This window comes from Artemia sp. Qi Xiang Cuo, chromosome 16 (genome assembly GCF_049724085.1).
Source record: "Artemia sp. Qi Xiang Cuo chromosome 16, ASM4972408v1, whole genome shotgun sequence".
Taxonomy (NCBI): Eukaryota; Metazoa; Arthropoda; class Branchiopoda; order Anostraca; family Artemiidae; genus Artemia; species Artemia sp. Qi Xiang Cuo.
This window is the reverse complement of record NC_142809.1, coordinates 25,616,540-25,637,546: the sequence shown is the minus strand read 5'-3', so window position 1 is coordinate 25,637,546 and position 21,007 is coordinate 25,616,540. Positions and strand designations below refer to the sequence as shown.

The 21,007-nt window shown below is 35.5% G+C and overlaps 1 protein-coding gene across 1 annotated transcript in view; it reads left to right on the top strand.

Annotated features, from left to right (window-relative positions):
- Positions 1-232: 232 nt before the first annotated feature.
- The window catches only part of LOC148942716 (uncharacterized), a 57,617-nt gene continuing 36,842 nt past the window's right edge, over positions 233-21,007 (top strand). Inside the window, exons 1-2 of the mRNA XM_089102339.1 lie at positions 233-356; positions 8,375-8,534. Of these exons, the coding sequence (XP_088958465.1) occupies positions 233-356; positions 8,375-8,534 (284 nt within the window). The remainder of the gene's footprint in view (positions 357-8,374; positions 8,535-21,007) is intronic.

The window sequence follows — 21,007 nt, the reverse complement described above, 5'->3', positions numbered from 1 at the left end:
AAACAAAGTATCGTTGTGAAATTTTGGCGTACCACATCCTTTAAATTCACCTCTCTCTCTCTTTCTTTCTGTACATCTGTATGCTATTTGTCAGTTGAACTAATTTTACCATTTGCTTGATTGGATTTTTGTTAAGTTTTAATATTTTCTATATTTTCATTTGTCAAAACTTCACTTGTTTTCTTCATTCAATTAGGCCAGACTATATTTTTTCCACTCACCATTAGGTAAAATGATCAGTTCTATTTTCAGATATACTGAGGAACAAAGCGACTCAGACCCTGATTTGAAATGTTTTCATGTAACGGATAGTAGCAGGAAAATTTCTGCTTATGTTGAGTTACGTTTCCTCACAGGTACGCATATTTTTCTTTCTTTATGCGTCTTTTCGTCAAATTAAAAGTTTTTCCATGAAAACTTAATAGTACATGTAGCAATAAAAACAAGTGAAAATTAGCAAATACATATTTGTCAAACTTAAAACCAGCATAAACTATTTTAATAAAAAAAATTAAAATTTGTACAGAAATTAAGTCGAACAATGAAGCCAAATCTAAAACGAACATATTTTCCACAATTCAGGTGTTTTCAACATCACTCAGCGACCTTACTTTCCAAAAGACAGAATTTTATTTGCATTATAGTTATCCAAATAGCTTTGCTTATTCCTAGATAAACTTGCTTAGCCAATTGTTTGCTCTATCAATTTGAAACAAATTATAAATTTTGATCACAATACTGTTAATTAATCATTGGAACTTTGCAAGATAGCCGGTTGTATATGGGGCTTTGGGAAGAAAGGTTTCCCCCCAAACAGCTGCAGCCCTTAAAAATTCTTTAGATTTTGAATTTGGTATCGAATAAGCCTTCTCCCATATTTTTACAACCGTTTGTTCAAAGTATAATTAAAACAAAATGCAAATATAGAAAATTAGGATAAGTATTTTCGTTCTCTGTAGCCTCATGAAGTAAAACGAAATACACAAGAGAAACATCACTCTTTACTAAGTTTCTGTTGATGTCTAAACCACGATTACTGCTATAGCATATTAAGATATATGCAATACAGTGTAAAAACAATGACTTTTCAAACTATACAGTTTATGAGATAAGGTCGTTTACCACTGAAAGAATAAATTTTCAACTTTCGAAATTTACAACAGAGGAATAGAAATACTCAACGAATATAAATAAATTTTACTTATTCAACTACTAGCAGGATTGTCGGGCAGAGATCGGAATCTCCCCAGAGCATTGTGCTATGCAAGGTGGGGCTATAGCAGCTGTTGTGGTATAAGAGCTCTGTAAGGGGCTCAATAGTCCAATAGCTGGTAACTGTTTTGAGTAGTACTACAGTTTCCACAGGAGATGCTAACGAAAATTGTCAACCCCTCTAATTTGGAGATGTAAACTACATATATGTTTGAATATTCTCTAGTATTTTAGAGTCTATTTTCCAGAGCACTCTCTTGTGCAAAAAAAAAACTCAAAAGACATTGATGAAGGCATTGTGAGATAAAATTCTTTGTGAACGATATTAAGAGAAACATAACGAAAAAATATATTCCTGAAAGAAATTTTTAGGCTGTTTTTCTTATGCACTAAGGTTGAAAGTTTTGATGTTTTAACTTACAACCTTCTCTTATATTTGCTTTCAGTTGTTAACTAGTTGCTTCCCTTCAAATATGAGTCACAAGAAGAAGTTTTGAATGTGCTAAATATAAGTAACGTTATGTTATCTCAGATCAACCTTTGCTGAGCCCCCGTTAACGAAGTCTGGCATATTCGATGCAGTAAGATTAGATTAAATTAGATTATGATTATGACTAGGTTTAATTTGGGTAGATTAGGCTACCTTTCTTTAAATTTGATTATAATTATAGGTAGGCTTAAAAGAGGTTGAGTTAGGTGATTTTATGCTGTCTTACCAGCTTAACCTAACTTTAGCGCAATTGATCATAATATAATCAAAATCTAAGCTAGCCTAGCCTTCTTAGGTCAAAACCTAGTCATAACGATCATAAGCCTAATTTAAGGTAGTTTAACTCATTTTATCCCCGTTAAATAGAATTTATAAAACCTACGGAGTTGAACATATTCAGCATCATACCCTAATATGACTTAAACCAATCTAATCCTATTTAGTAACATCGAATGTGCTAGAGTTAAGACGTGAGAATGCCTTGTGGTCCAATTTCAAGTAGCATAATATAATCTATATGTTTGGACCTTTGGCCCCTTCTGTTTCCGAAAAATGCCCTTTTTATAAATTTAACTTCATACATCTTCAATTTTAATATCTAAACCCCGGGAAAGCTTTTATTATGAGATGTCTGAAGGAAACTACTAGTTAGTTAATGTCTGAAAAAGCCAGGTGAGGGATGACTCATACAGCTTAAATTTACAATCTTGAAAAGCTTCAAAGGATACTGGGAGTTTAATTTGATTTAGCCATTCATCGCCTTTGGTCAGACGTGCGTGCAAGGGGGTTGTAAGAGTTTTTTTATTTTAGTTAAGTTTTTGAGTTCTTGTAAATACGTGAAAGTGAATACAGTAAGAAGGCTTGTCTTTATAATCTTTGACTTTTTAGCCTAGGTGGATCCCGGGAGCCTACAGAAGGGCTGAGATCATATTATTTGTAGTAGAAAAAGAGTTGCGAGACATATCATCATTTATTATATCGACAGGGGGTCCATTTACCCTCCAAGGAGATGGCTAGAAATATTAGTGGTAACCAAGGTTGGTCATCCTTGGCCTGGAGTTTGACCGTTCGATCATGTTATCATACCCTGGAGAAGAATATACCGCAAATTGGGTAGTAACATACTCTGTATTTACAGAACAATGGTGGCAGTGAAAAAGGAGCTATCAACAACACTGGTACCAAAAGAACAAGCGTCTCCGATGATACGGGTGAAAATTAGCCTACAGTAAACGCTATAGACTGTAAAAATCTGCACGGACAAATGGATTTGAAAGATTGCGAATTTAAAATTTGATGATCCAGGCTCCTACCTAAGAACGAAACAGTCCAGGAGAAAGGGTATAACCCCCTTTTATCACCTATTTTCTTCAAGGTTTGGGCTGAGCCGAAACGCCCAAATATAGAAATTAGAAAAGATTACAAAAATCGACCTTTTTTTGTGGGAATAGTCAGACAACTGTGAGATTTTCGAATAAAAAGGAATAACGTGAAATTAATTGAGTTATGAGTTTACAGTAGGGGAATCTCTCTGTATTAGAAAGTATTACAGGGTTTAAGAACAGATAAGAGAAAGCGAAAGTCGGGTAATCACTTTTGTGAATTGGCAAATTTGAATATAATCTTCTGTGGCGAAGGTTATAAGATTATTGAAGACGGCAAATTACGGATATTTGTCAAGTTTTGTGCGTATATTTGATAAGGAAGGTGAGAGGCACCTGTCCCATTGCGTAATCAGCCGAAGAGACATTTGGAATACAGATATCCGGGGAGGATACGTGATTTGTTTTATATGGTAGTTCCTCTGTTTGAGTTTTTGTCCGGCTAATTCACTAGTAGAATATTAGCGCGGTTATTCAAATTGCTTCTCGTCCAACCCCTGTTATTTTGTGTTTCGGAGATATTTCACTCGTATAACATTCATATGCTGCGAATGAATTCTTTATTTTCTACTGAAGTTTAGATATTCCGGTTATTTGAAAAATTGTTGAATCTCATTACGTGGAGCTGATAATTCACAATAGTGATTGCGTGCCATAGTTTTTGCGTTTGACAGTTGTTGAGCTTGCCACGATTGACTAATTAATTAAGAAATAATAGAATCGGGAAGGAATACACCTGGTAAAATGAGGGGGTGCGAAATAAACAAGGAAGATATAATATGCAATAAAATAAGACGAACTCACCTCTCAGATGATGTGCAAAATGAAGGTAAGTTGCGGGTAAGAGAAAATATGATTACAGAACGAACAGAGTCAGAAAACGAGTTAAGAGGATGTAATGTCAGAGAAAATTATAGTAGGCCGAGTAGCCGGAGTAGTAGAAGTTCAATTTCCAGCAGGGGCTCGTGAAAAATTAGTAATGTAGTTATGAAACACTATACATTAAATTACATGAAAGAAAGAAAGACAGAAAGAGAAAATAGCCAGAGAACGAAAAGAAACGGGAGATAGAAAAGAAAGAGAGAAAGAAAGAATAGCTAAAGAGGCAGATGAAGATAGAGATCGTCAAGAGTACCATGATAGGTCTAATAGAAGCACGCTGGGGAATTCCAGAAAGTGAGAGTTTATCACAACTAACTTCTAGGCTATCGGATAGCCATAATAATTTGTCTAAGAATCAATTGCGAGAAAATGAAAATTACCAGAAATCAAATGCTAAAACGGAAAAACATGCTACTTCGTTGACACGGCGGGGAGATGGACCGGCCCATAAAACAAAATGGGAGGCTGAGCCACTCTGTCTAAAAAATAAAATGATTGATACACCAGTTCAAAATGTCGATAATCCAAAAAATGGGATGCGGAAGTGGCTAAGCTGCATAAAAATGAAAATAAGACATGTGAAAATGATTTTTCGGGAAGATTTTTAGAAAATAGAAAACTTCAGAACACTTTTAACGAATATGAGACGCCGAAATATATATGCCAAAATAAAGCACTGATTATACCAGAGAAAAATGAAACGAAATTTTCTGTAAGCGCTTTTCCTCGTAAAAACCAAATGTCGGAATTGGATCCCCATTTGATAACGAAATATTTGTTTCTGTAGTAAAAGTAAAGAAAACTAAAAGAGAGAAAAAAGATCATTTTGAATGAAAATCGAGGTTGCAGACAGGCAAAATCTATTGTAAGTCAAAGAATACTTGTCCAATCCAATTGGTGAATTATCTTTTATTTATTTCTGGCTAGGTTTTTGATTCAGTATCTTTTCTCTTCTTGTCAAGATCACTTCTAAAGGTTAGATTTTTCTTATGAGCACTGAGGATGACTTGGCTCCCTTGTTTTTTGTCTCCATATTTTGCTAGTGGCTAACGAAATTTTTGTTTTCTCACGTATTTGGTTTTATTTTTCATTTATTATATCCTTTCCTTTCTTGGTTTCATACGTTTCGTAGAATTTCCACTGAATTTGTATCCATAATTGCTGCAAAATTGAGCTTCAACCGACACATTCTGGCATCCCTTTTTAATTCGTTTGCCCTTCCCCACATTCTGTATGTTGTCCCCTTTTGGGATATTTTTACCAATTCCAATACAAGAAAAATCTGTTATTGTTTCTACAGACTCGCTAAATGCCTAAGTCATCCCGTCATTGGTCACAAAACTCTAGGATACGTCAGAGGTCTGGAGTAGCTGATCCTGAAGTAGGTATTTCTTTGATAAGCTGGAAACCAAATGCAACGACAGCTAACCATCCTTAGTACCCTTTAATTATGCGTCGTGCGTAGTTTAGAATTGTAAGTTTATATAATGTATTTATGATTTTGATATTATTTGTTCTTTATGTCAGCACAGTGTATAATTATTTAATAATAAGTTTCTTTATTTTAGTGTTTCTCTTTTCCTCCGTTGTTAGCAGTGCTACTGAATATCGGAGTTTTCAATAGATAAAATAATAATTTCTCTGAGGTGTTCACTACTACGACGACAACCAAAGCTTTTTACACTATTAAGAACTCTTCTCCGTCGGAGTACGACGGAATTCTTGTGTATAAAAGCATAACTAATGTGTATATATTACACAGTAAGAAATTATTCTGCTAAATATTGATTCTAATTTTAAATACAAAATGAGTAATCTTACTATATCGGATATTCAAAAATTGTGGGAGAGGGTTAGGTAAAGATAGTAGTTCTAAATGTTACAGTTGAGATTGTAAGGGGAAGTAGATTGGCATTTGAGTGGGAGGAAATTTTCATAAAAATATGTATTATCATCAAATTGATTCATTGAATCCCGATGTCTCCTTTCCTAGACATTGGAAAATTCTTTTTTTAAGCACGAGGTATTTGTCATTGGAATTTTTTTGGGGGTACTTTGATTTAAGAAATTAGCTCCCCCACAAATTAAGAAGAAATTGTCCTCCCAAAAACACATTTTGTCCTCCTCATTCTGGCAGTAGGAAAACTGCTGAAAATACCTTTCCCATTTTTAAAGGAAGGAAATTCCGTATATTTTTTCATTTAACATGAGGAGTTTAACTTCCTGAACTGCCTTCTACAGAAGCTATAGTGCTACTTCTGGATTAGTAAAGTACCTTTACAGGGAATTATCAACACCTCAAAACATCCCTAATAAAGCTCCATCTGGTGTAATTCTAATTGGAATACAGCAACACATCAGGCAGCTGCCATCCTGCCAAACCCTTGATCATAGTCAAATAGGTATACACTACTATAGCAATTACTTTTTTATGAAGGGTTTTTTCAGGGTGTGGCAATTTCCCGATGGGAAGTACTATTATGAGTAGGACTATGACACCCTTTGCTGAGCAAGGAGTCTTTTGAGAGGTTCGAATGTCCATGGAGTATTAACTTTTGCGACAACAACCAAAACTTTTCACACTATTAAGAGCTCTGATCGGTTGGAGTATGACAAAATTCTTTTCTATGAAAGCATGAAGAAAGCGTATGCATATCATATTAAAAAATTAACTGGACATAAATTATAGTTTAAATACAGAACGTGTAATTCCATTCTGTCGGAAATTAAAACATTTGACGATGAGGATGAAGTGAAACTAATAGTTCCAAATTTTACAATGGAAATTGTAAGGGGATGAGAATGGCACTTGATTGGGAGGAAATATTCAGTAAATAGATAATATCATTATATCGATTGATTGATTTCATAAGACCAGTCCCCCAGATCTTAGAAAAAAGCTCACTTACAAGGTACCGTATTGGTCATTGAAGTTTTCTTGTGTTTTCATTTAAAAAGATCAGCTCCTCCCTAGGCTTAGAAAAAAATGTATTTTGTCCACCAAGCATTTTCGTTAATTGAAGCCACTGTATCCATTTCCTAAGAAGGCTCAAATATTAAGTTCACTATTAAGATCTCTGCTCGGTTGGAGTACGACGGAATTCTTTTGTATAAAAGTATGACGAATATGAATAGTATATCAAATTAACAAAATATTTTTGGATAATAAGTCTAGTTTTAATTACAAAATGAGTAATTTCACCCTATCGGATATTAAAAAACTGTGTTTGAATTGATACTAAAGAAGGTTCAAATTCAATTGTAAATTTTATTGAAGACGATGGAAAGGGTCATACATGGAAACAAAAACAAATCTGAAAAAATTGCAGTTCTTTTTTCTGTTTTGGTACATAATTGAAAGAAAAATTATTGTGTAATTGCAATTTTTTGAGTATCGTTGTGCTAGATAGGAAACTGAAAGATATTAATTTCTTACGTTATGATATTGCTTTTTCTCTTCCCTCTTCTCCTCTCTCTCTCTTTATATCTCTCTTTTTTCCTTCACTCTTCTCTAATGGGCATGTTGAGTAAACATGTTTAATAGGCATGCTGAATAGACTTGCTATTTTTGAATAAAGGGGTACAAAAGGGGCATTGAAAAATTTCGTATAAGATGGTTATTTGTTTCATGTTATTTGCCAGTTGGTAAGAAATTTTTCACGTCAATTTATAAGTATTCCATACAAGTTATGTCCTCTGCATTTAGTTATACTCAACAGTCGGTTTCATGAGACTTTAAGTATTCCTAACAAGCATAATAGCCTTAACAAGCATGTTCAGCCTTTGAACTTGTTTATTGTAGATGTTACCCCTGTATCCTCTGATTGTTCTTACTTCAAAAACAGCCATGTAAGTTCTTTATAAGAAGCTGGAGTCATCTACATAAATCGTAAGCAATTTATAAAGTCTAATAAATTGCTAGTTGTCCTTACCAACGTTTCATTAATAACACTCTAAACTGTTTGATCAAGCTTTGTAAAGAACATTCTTTTTAGAATAAATATTATACAGCACCATTATGCACCAATCTGTAAAAGCAGATAATAAATCTATGAAATAGTCTTTGTTAGACAAATTTTGAAACTTGCATTTTCAAACTGAGGTTGGTGTGAGTAAAGTTGTTTATGATAGCCAAGGTTTACACTAATCCCAACACTAATGCTATCAATTAGATCTGGGTACAAACTGATTTATTAATATAGTTCTTTTTGGATGTATCCCGCACTTAGGGCTATAACGAGAGAAAGGATGAGATGAGGTAGTGACTGAAAACTTGTAGGATGCACGTCAAAGTTTATAGACAAACTCAATCTTGGATAAAAATATGTTTATAATCTGCTGGGTAAGAATAAAAATTTAATTCTAGATTTATATTATTTCAAAGTATTAATATTATCTATCTGTATAGGTGCTCAGACACCGTCCGATGTTCTGCGTAAGATAGAAGAGCTGTCATTACAGAATAACTCTTTGATTAGCGCACGAAGAAACGCTACCTCAGCCCTGAAATCTTTAAAGAGAGAAGGAATTAACCACGATGAAAGTTACAGTATTGACTGTAACACCAGGTATCTATTTATGTATTTGTTACTTTTTCGTATCTCAGATATTATTCGACAACTTGTAAGGAACTTCAATCTCCTAAAAGAACAAATCTTTCTATTTAATACCCTCTTTCTCTATAATGAATGTATTATCTATCATCGTACAAGAAGTTGTAATGCCAGGAATGCAAAAGCAAACAGACGATGAAAAATCGTTAGAAACGATTATTTAATGAAATCATAATTTATTATTCTACATCGCCAGGAATTCAAACCAATGAAAAATTTTACTTGTCTTTAAAGATACTAATTGTCAATTTTGCTTTTAAAGCAGTTATATACTACTCTAATTTCTATGCATCAAAAACTAATGAGAATACTAACAATGTCATTATTAGTTTGATTTTTCATTATTAAAGCACAGTCTAATTTTTCCACCTCTTGAAAAACTATTAGTAGAAGGTTTTATGCTTTTTCTACAACTATCCTGGGGCTTGATGCATGCCCACAACTACTTGATTTTAATTCAGGACATCCCACATAATGAAGTGTAAAGTCTTCCAATAGCCTCTACGGCCTTCTGAAAAAATTTTCCACTTTTCTTGTGATATTGAATAAAGATGGTAAGGAAATTGATTAATGCTACAGTTCTAAAAAAATTATTGTATTGATTCTGCTTTTGAATTCTATAGAATAGGTACACTTTCAAACCAGAGAGTGAAGGAAAAATAAGAGTCTCAAATTTTGCAGTAGAAGTTGCAACGGGATGATGATTAACATTTGAATGGATTGACAAAAAGTTTAGTAGATATGTAATCCTATTGAGTTGATTCAATACGGCCAAACTACGGTATTATAGGCTGGGCCTAATCATGGGCTTCGAAACACGGAGAAAGCAAAATTCAATCCTGATGCTAAGTCTCTAGGCGTGTTTAGTATCTTCTTTACCACTCAAGGTGAGCTGCACCACAGAAGACTGACCGAAACGTCTGAACTTTGTAACAATATTACCCGAACCAGGTATAGTAGATCCGGTGAAATCCTTATTAATTTGAGCCAAGCATAAATGTTCATCCTTTGCCCCTTTTGAACGAATGCTCAGGTCTGCAGGAATAGTTTCTAGCTCACATTGAGCAGTGAATTGATCGGGTGTAGGTAAGATAAGGCGATGAAGCTTCTGTTTAACCTGTTTCACCTTATTCGCAGAATCGCTTTTTCTGTACAAAATCATGCTGCTTTACAGGTTTGCTTGATTACAGCTCTCCTGGTAAATTCATAAGCACAAACAGGACAGAAGTAAACATTATCGGACGAGCAGAGGACAAGTGAACTGGGGAAGGCAGGATAGTGATTCTGGCTTCTTTATTTTTCAGAATAAAGTTGAACTTTCATACATTGTTGTTCAGACGAGATGCTCTAATAGTATTTCGCTCCTTAGGTATTAAGGCGCGACAGGTTTCCATAAACATGGCTATCTCTTCAGTTTAAAAAATTTTTAGTTTGCCTTTGATAAGAACTTGAACAATTTTGTCCGTCTTATTATGGCTTGTAAAATAAAGATGCAAATATTTTGATTGAAACAAAAATAAAGCTAACACATATTTTCTGAAATTTGAGATAAAGTTTAAAACTTATTAAATGTTTGGTCTCTATTCGATATTCTCGTATATAGTATCAAAAGACAGAGCGATAAATAATCCATAGAATAGTCGGGTTTTTATTTCCTAATATGTGTTTAATGTACACTTTCTTGTAGAACGTTGCACAGATGAGCTATCTAAATTGGTAAAAAAAAAATCAAAGAATCAAATAGCTGTCAAGATTTAGTAAGCCTGGACGCAAAAATTAACACAATGAATTTTCTACTTGACTCAGAGCCAAAGTTATTGTAAGTGCCAGTAAAGGAAGAGGTAATACTCCGGTACGAGATTTCATGTCCTTGGTAAAAGCCTGTACGAGATTGAGTGTCCTTGGTAAAGGCGTTATTTCTAGACCAATCAGAGACCTACAATGAGTGTACGAACAAGATCACGTGCCTCTTTCTAGGCCAATCATGGGAGTTGGAAATACCAACGGGGAGTGACGCATAGAATGTAACGAAGAATTTTTGGTATAGTTTTTATTACTTTGAAAACTTGAACAATTTTGTCGGTCTTATTATGGCTTGTAAAATAGAGATGCAAATATTTTGATTGAAACATAAATAATGCCGACACATATTTTCTGAAATTTGAGAACTCCAAAGCTTATTTTATGTTTGGTCTCTATTCGATGTTCTCATAAATAGTATCAAAAGACAGAGCGATAAATGTTCCATAGAATAGTCGAGGTTTTATTTCCTAATATGTGTTTAATGTACACTTTCTTGTAGAACGTTGCACAGATGAGCTCCCTAAATTGGTAGGAAAAAATCATCAAAGAGCCAAATAGCTGTCAAGTTTTAGTACTTCTTGACGCAAAAATTAAAACAAAGAACTTTCTACTTGACTCAGAGCAAAAGTTATTTAGCAGCTAGCTATTAGGCTCAAACTAAGCGTAAGCCAACAATCCATTAGATGCCGAAGCTGCAAAATTTTATCTTGAAGCTCAGCAGTAACAGAAAAGTTTGATGGAAGGGTGCTAAAAACATGGAAAAAGTGTGCCTTTTTAGTAATTATTAATTAATTTTAATATAGATCCATATATAGATTGTTAAAGGGGAGACATCAAAGGAATACCTTAGGACTGAGGTAATGATTTTGTATGTCTATTCTGTTCTTTTTAACCACAAAAAATAACTGTAAAACCACATCATTCCTTCATATTTGAAAACTGTATAAGTTAAAAATTCTCGGTCCTGAGAAAAAGTCTATCCTGCAGAAAATCTAAGCCCCGAAAAAAAATGTCACTACAAAAGTTGTAAGTCGTGATTTTTCTAAAAGAAAAATTACGACCTCCATAAGTATACCTTTCATTTCATAATAAAACAAATTCATAAAAAAAATTGTGTTATAAGCATACACAGTATCTAGTAAAGATGTAAAACAGAGTTGTAATTAAAAAAAAAATTGGGAGGACGGGGCATGGTCGGGCCAAGGACTTGGGGGAGGAAGGCGTAAGCCCCAGAGGGCTATGGGGCTCAGGGGGCCACAGATTGAGTCCCAGGATCATTTAATATTATTTTTTATGTAAAACATCGGTAATAAGTTTTTGGGAGAATATGGGCTACGGGGTGCCACGGACCATGATTATCTGTGGAATATAGACTACTACGAGCCAGTAAGTGCAATTAGATGAAGAGGTATTACTCCGGTACAAGATTTAATGTCCTTGGTAAAAGCCTGTGCAAGAATTAATGTCCTTGGTAAAAGTGTTATTTCTAGACCAATCAGAGGCCTACACTCTGTGTACGAACAGTATTACGTGCCTCTTTCTAGGTCAATCATGGGAAACGGAACTACTGACGGGGAGTGACGCATCGAATATAAGGAAGGATTTTTGGTATAGTTCTTATTATTGTGAAAATAGAATTCAAGGAGTGAGAACAGTTTGACTATATTTATTCTTTAAGATATATTTAGAATAATGAGTGGAATGATTACACTATTAGAAGTTGATAGTGGAGTTGATAGCAGCAGCAATGATACAAGAACACCAAACATTGCAGTAAAAATCACGAGAGGATTACGGCTTTGTCTTGAATTGGATGAAGCATATGCAAGATATGTGTTATCATTGAGCAAATTTAAATTGGAGGACCAATTATGCTTTACTGAAAAAGTTGATATAGCACATGTGAATATACTTCAAAGTGCTTTAATGGCAATAGTGAAGTATATTGAGGACAATAAGTTATATCGGTAATTGTATATGTTGTAGTATATATTATTATTGTAATTATGATCACACACAATAAAATTGTTTCGAAATCAAAAATGTTCCCTTTCTTTTTGCTAGATTTTTTAGGCTATCAAATATTATTGAAGTAGAGAGAATCGTGGTTAGTCTAGAGCCAGCAATGAGAGTGTTAGGATTGAAAAATGAGTAAATTGGAGATAGAGAGAATTAAGTCAAATCTTGCGACTATGGAAAAACATTTGATTCTTGATGACAATTTTCTTGAGTTATCACTTCAACGGAAGATATTTTCTCAGGGAACACTTGACAATATAATGAAAACTGATTCTCTACCATTGGACTATTGTATGAATCTTTTACGACGTGACTCAGATGCTTTTACTCAATTTATTGATATATTAATTGAAAAAAGGAAGCAGAATAATATCGTGGATATACTTTTGAAAATATTGCCATAGAATCTAGGTAGATGGCTCCACTTCGAAAGAGGTTATGGAACGTCACAGAGTTACTCCTCTCCCATCCCCCTTTGAATTTATCGAACTCGGATCAGTTTCTTTTTAGCTGTGAGAGAATTGACATCGGACACCAAAAATGTTCTATACATGCCCACTATGTATGTACACTCCTAGCAGTTGGTCATTATGTGAGAATTGTACAATTATTGATGAATATAATGAAAAGTGCAAATTATGCGATCCATGTAAATTATATAGAGGATATTCAGTACAAATTAAAGGCTGTAATTCATGTCTTGAAGATATTTGTGACTCTCACCCTAGAGGGAGACTATGCTCGAATTGCCACTATGACAAATGTGATCAGTGGGAGAATACTTATCCTGGTATGATTAGAAGGAACCCTAAACGTGATTTTAGTTTATTTCTCCGAGATTGGTATCGTTGTGGTTTTAAATTATTTTGGGAGGAAGAATCAGGTCTATGAGTCAACTGTTGGGGTAATAAGACAATTTGGTTTCTACGTCATCGTTGTGAAAACACTACCGATTATGACTATAAACCGAGTGATTTTTATTTGGCTGTTACCGAATGTGATTAACCATTTGAAAAAACTGTATGTGATATTGCTTCAAGTAAAAAATTGAAACACGTGAATTTCACAATATAAATGCAAATAGTATCATTGACAATACAAAGAGATGCGACAATAATGAAGTTACGTTGTACTGTAGAAAATGTAACCCTGATTTTGCAGCCAATCAAGATCAATATACGGTGAATCCAAATGATCTACCATCATTAGCGGTTCTCGACAGTTGCCTTTACACCGAAGAACAAGAAGAAATCTAAAGTGTAGAATGAAGACATTGTTGTATATATACATTTTTTTTGATTAATAAACAAATTCACATGCATTTTTAAAGCACTTTACTTGTATGGCACTAAAATCTATATTATACAGTTCTGAGAGGATATTTTCCTCTATTAAATCATTCAGACGTTGATTGTCTAAGTAAACGTTGAGAAACTCCTTGTGAGTATAGCCGCGAAATCTGAACACGAAATATAGTAGCGCATGGAAACCGTAACTTTTAGTCGTCAGATCCTGTACTCTCTTCCGATTTTGAATAATAGTTTTCCCACTGCTTCCAATATAGTTGTTGATATGTGGAATGTAGAATGTATAGGGTAGGCCGAGAGGATAAAAAACTTCAATCGTCTTCATTGTTTGAAAGATGTACAACCAATGGCCAGTATTCACAGTCGACGGACTGGTATTAACAATGATTAGGGTATTGTTTGCACTTTGAATTTTTCCAAGGAAGTCCGAGGGTAAACAATAAGATCTGTATTTGGACATGTAGGTGTCCATAATAAATAAATTGATTACTTGACTGGTGTTCAGGGTGCAAGGTCTTGTAGAACACTGCCTTCGGGAGCGATTTCCCAATAGGTTTCAAATTGATTTAATGAGATTGGTACAATACTCTCAGGTAATGGGTCGGCAAATGTACACTCTAAATGCACGCTCCCGATTCGTACTATACTCATATCCTGGGTGTCAGACAGGTCTAGTACAATGATACCATGTGGTCTAGTGAACATTTCTTCGGTTATACCATTTTCAAATAGTTGTGGATCATGATCTAGGGTTTGCATAGTCAGCTCATACATTGTCCTATAGGATTTATCAAAAGATAGATTGTAGAGTGGGATTACATTTACTTTACAAACAAGATATGAAAGCCCAAACATCTCAAATTTATGTGGGCATGCCAGTCCATGACCCTATTGCACAAGATATTTCATGATATATTTTTCCAACCAGATGTAATTCACTAGTTGTAGCATTTTTAAGTGGATCTCCATTATCAATATCTGTAATATATTCAAAACCATTGGAGATGCCTCGCAATTCCTTCTATGACTTGGTTGTCGTGAACATGAACTGTATATAGCTTGTATAATTTGAGAGATTGTTGCTTGTTTTCACTAAAGTGCCATTTATGTAGACACTGATTTGATGAAATAAATTAAGTAATATATAATTTTCGTAGGATATTCTACCAGCACGAACAGGCATTCCATTGTCGAATTTCTTGACTTTCATTTATAAATCTATAAATTTCGAAGACATGTCCATAAAATAGTCTTCATTGGAATAAATTTGAAAGTGAATATGATCGGAAAGGGGTTGTTATGGACAAAATTTTGCATAGTATCCATGTTTTACACTCACATTAACATTCAATGCATTGAATAGATTTAAAGATGAACTGATTGAAGGATCGGAATCCTTATGTGGTAGATATGTCATTTTTCAGTTTATGAAAAGAAATCCAGTTTCGATCTAACAATTCTCTTCCTGGGGCTTCTTCTTCTGTTTACTGTACGTGTCGCATTTTTCATTTTTTTTTTCTTTGACAGGGGTGATGTCTTTTGTTTCTGACCTCAGTAGAAACTGATGAGTGGTGCAGTGTTTATCAACCTTTTTAAACCTTTTCCATTCTGTTGAGATTTCGATTGCCAGCCAAGGGCTTACGCACTGGACCTAGGATTTTCCAAAGCACTTTTTTTAAATCCTTGCCGGAGCTCCAATCGTATAGTGTAGAGGATGCAAAATCTGTCACAGCCGGTACAATATATTTTTTAGCCAGAGGTAGTGCAGAGCAAAACAGCTTAGTGAACCAACTGCCAAGACCATAGCCAGACATTGATTAGTGACCTTTGTAATAGTCCATTCCATTGCCCAGTTATCTTTGGCCAAGTATAGCAACATAGCAGTAAACATCAGGACAAGTGAATACCACTTTTCTATTAGACAACTTGTTTTTGAACACCGACAACGATGGATCTCAAATGGCAAGTGATCACAGCCAAACCTTTTGATATTGCTAGGGGGTCACCTAATTCAGTTCTTAGTGTTAACTGGCAGAGTTCCGAATAGAAAGCAGTTACGGAGATATACTGAAGATGCTTTATATTGTAATGATGAATATGTTCTTGACTGGTTTTTTGTTCAAGAACTTGTAGAAGGGGAACATTGATATTGCCAACTATGGATGTTTAAACTAATGAAGCATACAGAAATATACAAGTGTCCGAAGAGGAGGCTGGAAGGTAGTCAGCAAAAATAATATTAGTTTTTCTGGCACTTTCACCATTGATTATATTGAGTTTAAAGCCAAGAACATCTTTTAGATTATCATTGAGAATAACCTTTTTATCGGCAATGGGTGAATTAATGTAGATCTTGCCCTGTTCCTTTGAATAGTTGAAATTGAAGGCTCGTTCTTACGAGCAGAAATTATTTTATTGATAGAACGACATAAATTATTCATACAAGTGAGTTCTTCGTATGGTAATTCAACATATAGATAAGCCATCCAATTGATCATTTGAATTTTTTGCTTTTCGCTATCGGGTGGTGGCGGCCAATCATAGGGTCTAATTTTTATATCATATTTGCGATCTTTTCTCAGGATATATTAGGTATTTTTGAGAATACAGTTGACAAGAGCCACTTCATACGCGCCGTCGAATTTGATAGTGGGAGAGAGTTTCGTCCAAAATCACTTGTTCTATTCAAATCTTGTAGAGAGGGTCAGAGACATTGGACATGAATGTCACACAGAAATCATTGAGCATTGTTAATGTCTTCAACTCCAACCCAAGAATCAAAATCAGAGTTGTATCCTAGCCAAAAAACAAGCAACTGTCTCTTGCCCCTGCAAGTACGGCTCTTTAATATCTTTTCAAATTGATAAATTTCACTACTATTTCTAACTTTTTGTAGTTCATATTCATAAAAACCGCCAAAAATCTCATCATTGTTGGTGTCTCGCAGCCGATATGATGTGGGTTTAGTGCCTAGGAATTTGGACACTTTAAAAAGTTCAGTGCTCCATAAATAATTCCCCTTTTCAAAAAAATTGGTGGTTCTATTAATTCGAACAGTATCGCCAACATTGAATTTCTTCTTCACATTTTTTGTTGTTGTTTTTTCACTGGAATATTGCTTAAGAAAAGTGTCAAATGTATTTTCTCTGCAATGAACTTCTTAAGGGCTAATACAGGACAGTGATTGACCTAATCGTTGGTTATATATTTGCATTATTTTATCTAAATCATGAATAAAAGCAGCAGTATTTTTCAGCGTGCAATATCTCAAAATTAATAGACGAATCGTTCTTATCAATCGTTCAGCCAATGCAGCCTTAATGGGACTGTGAATGTGTTATAGCTTTGTATTATATTTCAATAGAACTATTTTCAAATGATGATTAACAAATTCGCTACCGCGGTCACTTTGAATTTTCTATAGCAATCTTGTTCAGGAATACTTTCTAAGGTCTGAGCAACTTCAACACCTCTCTTTGATCGCAATGGAATGGCATATGCATAGCAACTAAAGACACTGATTGCCACTAGAATATAATAATAATAATAATAATAATATATTGAAAACCAATCGTATACAATAAATGTACAATGATAGAGCATACAAAAATGCGAAAAGAGGAAACAAAAACAAAATGTACTAAAAAATAACAACAACTTCTTATAATAGTACACAAAATACAAAGTAAGTACGAATAAGTACGAAAAGAGGAGACAGAATGATAACATACTCAAAGATTACAACAGAAACAACAACTTCTTCGAAAATAGCAACAAGGACAACAACTTCTGAAAGAAGAAAAAAAATAAAAGGGAAACAAGAGGGAAAACTAAAGAAGCAAACTTGCCCACTCGTGCTTTAGAATTGCTGGTTTCATTTTTGCCGGCTAATAAGTGTCTCGACAGCTAGATTTGGGTCCGCTAGGTTGTAGCGCTAAAACAGAAAACTATTTTTTGTCCAAGGTGGCAATTTTAGTTGGTACTTGGCAAGACGGAAAAATAAAGAGCCGTTTCACGGTTTGCCAATATTTTCTACAAAGGGGTCAAATATAATATATATGGCAGAGTGGTAGCGTTGTAAATACTTGCCAGAAGTGGACGGTTAAATCACATAGTGGATTTAACGATCAAAGCATAAAAGCTGGAAATTCGCCTTTCAAGATGTGAGATCAGGAGGGAGCGGGTATGTTGTAATGAGGTACCTATTGGAAGCCCCAGAAATATTATTCTATTAACTGGTTTTACTGAGCAATCACCTAGTGTGGTATTAGTAGGAGGGTCATTCTTCCGATTGCAAAGCAAGACTTCCGACTTTTGGGAGTTAAATCTCACACCGACTTTCTCGTAATTGGACTGCAGACATGATAATATTTCTGAAAGGTGGTTAAGTGTCCTGCTGAGATTCAGCGTGTCATCAGCATAGTATACTAGGGAGATGTCAATGGAGCTTAGAATGCATGACGAAGGACAGCTATCTTGAGGCTCAATAATATAGTTGTCGAAGAAATTGGGGGATAAAACTGCCCCCTGACGAGCACCTTTACGGACTGGTATCAAATCTGACCGTATGGCTGGTGGAAAGCCTTTATCGGGAGGGAGCTTGAGTCGTACGCGAAGGCAAGAGTAAAGATAACGGAAAGCCAGGATGATATTTAAGTTTACTCCTCTTTTAGCTGAGTTTAGCAACATAAGCGCATGAATCAATGAATCAAACGCTCTCTGCAGGTCTAAGCCCCCAATTCCTGGGCTTTCTCCTGATTTGTGTGCATCCAGGAGTGCATATGAAACGACATGGAGCGCTTCAGCACAACCAATACCGCGTTGGAAACCGAATTGTGTTGGTGGACTGCAACATTGTTTCTCAAACTCATCTACGAATAAAAGTTCAAATAACTTGCAAAGAGAAGTAGCAATCGTGATTGGACGGAAAGAGGAGCATTGCATGGTAATTTTTCCTTTTTTAGGAACTGCGTAAGATCTCCAATTGAGAAAATGGTTTGGACAACACCCTGAATGAGGATAATCTGCATCAGGAAAGTTACAGGACTAATGAGAGCGGGCCCACCACTTTTTAGATGGAATGCGCTGATCGCGTCAATCCTGAAAGACTGTGTAGGTTTTAGGTAAGAGATGGCCTTGCATATAGCTCCCTCTGTTACAACATAATCACCCTGAGGAGAACTATCTAAGAAGTCGTCCAACTCAGCTTCATATCTTTCCTTGAGGGCTGGGTCAAGAGGCAACAATTTTAACCCATAGTACGCGTACCATTCAGAATCACGGATAGTCGATGCGGACAGAGACTCGTCACTTTTAGAGGACAGAAAACACCAAAGGAGAGAAGGAGTAATTTTGGCCCGTTTGGATTCGATATCAATTATCTTTTTTCTGTGAGCTTTTAGCTCCATCGCGAATTTTATTTTTGTGAGCAGGCAGATTGAATTGATTATCCCCGAACGGGGCGTCCACAAGAAACCCAAAGTTGAAGCCGAAATTTAGACTTAGAATGGGTATCAACTAACTCTGGATTTTCAGACCAGCCAGGAAGGGTAGGATGACGGGGTCTACTTAGACGGCAGCTTTTTCAGCAGAGCGAAGAGCATGGCCAATTTCCGCGCAATAAAAATCGACTGATAGTGGTGTTTCCTCCTTTGAAAGAGCAGTTAATCTAGAGAGAAGATGAAAAGAAACACGGATCTTACCAAGGACTCTGGCGGCTTCTTCTTGAAATAAAACACGGTTACTTTTACGCCAATCACGGCGAGACCTAGGAGGTGTTTTCGAAGTTGTTTGAGTTTGTGTATCTGAGCTGTGGCAAGGAATCTCGGCTAAGAACTGTTTTGGTAAGTGATCAGATAGCTGAAAATCAACCACAACCTTGACTGGCGAAATCCTGAGATTTGCGGACGCAACGACGTGATCGATATCTGATGTAGACATTGAGGTGTGTACGTGAGTAAAATTTAAATATTTGCACTGGAGATTAAACTGGTCTCCAAAAATACTAAGCAACAACGTAGAATGTAAAGACCTAGATCAGAGCAGTTAATTCAAATCGCAATTGAAGTCACCAACTAATATGCATTGAAGGCTTAAGGATCTAATACGGCTAATAAACTGGCTGAGTTTATCACTAGAATAAGTAAAAGCACGCTCCGAACGCTCATCATGGTAATTTTTAGGCGAAAATGCGTTAATAAAACACAGCCCTAAACACAAATCGCCAGAAAATTATCAATGATTTCGAATACACTAGATCTTAGAGTAAAATGAATGAAAGTGGCAATACCACCGGAGGGTCACCCTTTTTCACTTAGCTGCTTCGCTGAGACTGAATAAACTGATAGTTAACTATTAAAACCAAGAATACTTTTACTGCGGCTTGTGACGAAATGTTCTTGTAAACAGACAACTTCATTTTGCTAAAATAAAACATCTAAGATCGGAATTTTATTAGCGAACGAGCCATTAATGTTCCACGATAAACATTTAACTGGAGAAGCATCAGATGCCATTTTTTGGTGGATTACTGTTTGAGGGACATTTTACACTGTAACTCGAGTGATTGCCGATTTTGTATTCAACGCAGAATGTTGGCTTTCTGCATGGTTCATCTCGCGTAGAACGATGTTCATTTGAGGCACATCTAAAGCATAAAGGTTCAGCCGTACACTGGGAAGCGAGGTGACTGATTTTGTGACAGTTCAGGATCGTCTTGGCAAGAGCTTACACGGATCAGCAGGTAGACGATCGTAGCCGATAATCACCAAAACACTCAGAAATTGTTGGAGACTACTGATATTGTCAAAATACACTTTAAAAGAACGAAATTTTCCGCATTGTTCAGTCTTCGTATTAATCGGGATCATGTTTATTAGTCCTTCACAGTTTATATCCTCAGGGACATTTTGAAGCACAGCTGTGTGCAGGGGTTCTCGAACAGCAATTTTGAGATCGGGCTTGGAAGATTTCGCTTTCTCAACGATTTTCGCTGCTGCAGCTTTCGACCTCAACACAAGCTTCCATTCGTTTGCAGATTTGCGAAGTTTGCTAATGTCATTTGCATTATCACAGAAACTGTCTATGAAAGCTTTCCGGTCATTTGGGCCATTGATTTGTAGGGTGTATTGTGACGTCTTTGAATCACATCTAGAGTTAAAAGATCTGTTTGCATTATATGCAGAGGGAAAAGGGTTTAGTTTGACGATATTGTTTGCCACGTAGCCTACGATTCTGATGCAGAGTGTAACTCGGTTCATTTTCTAGATAGGCTACTCTTTTGCATTTTTAAAGTGCTGA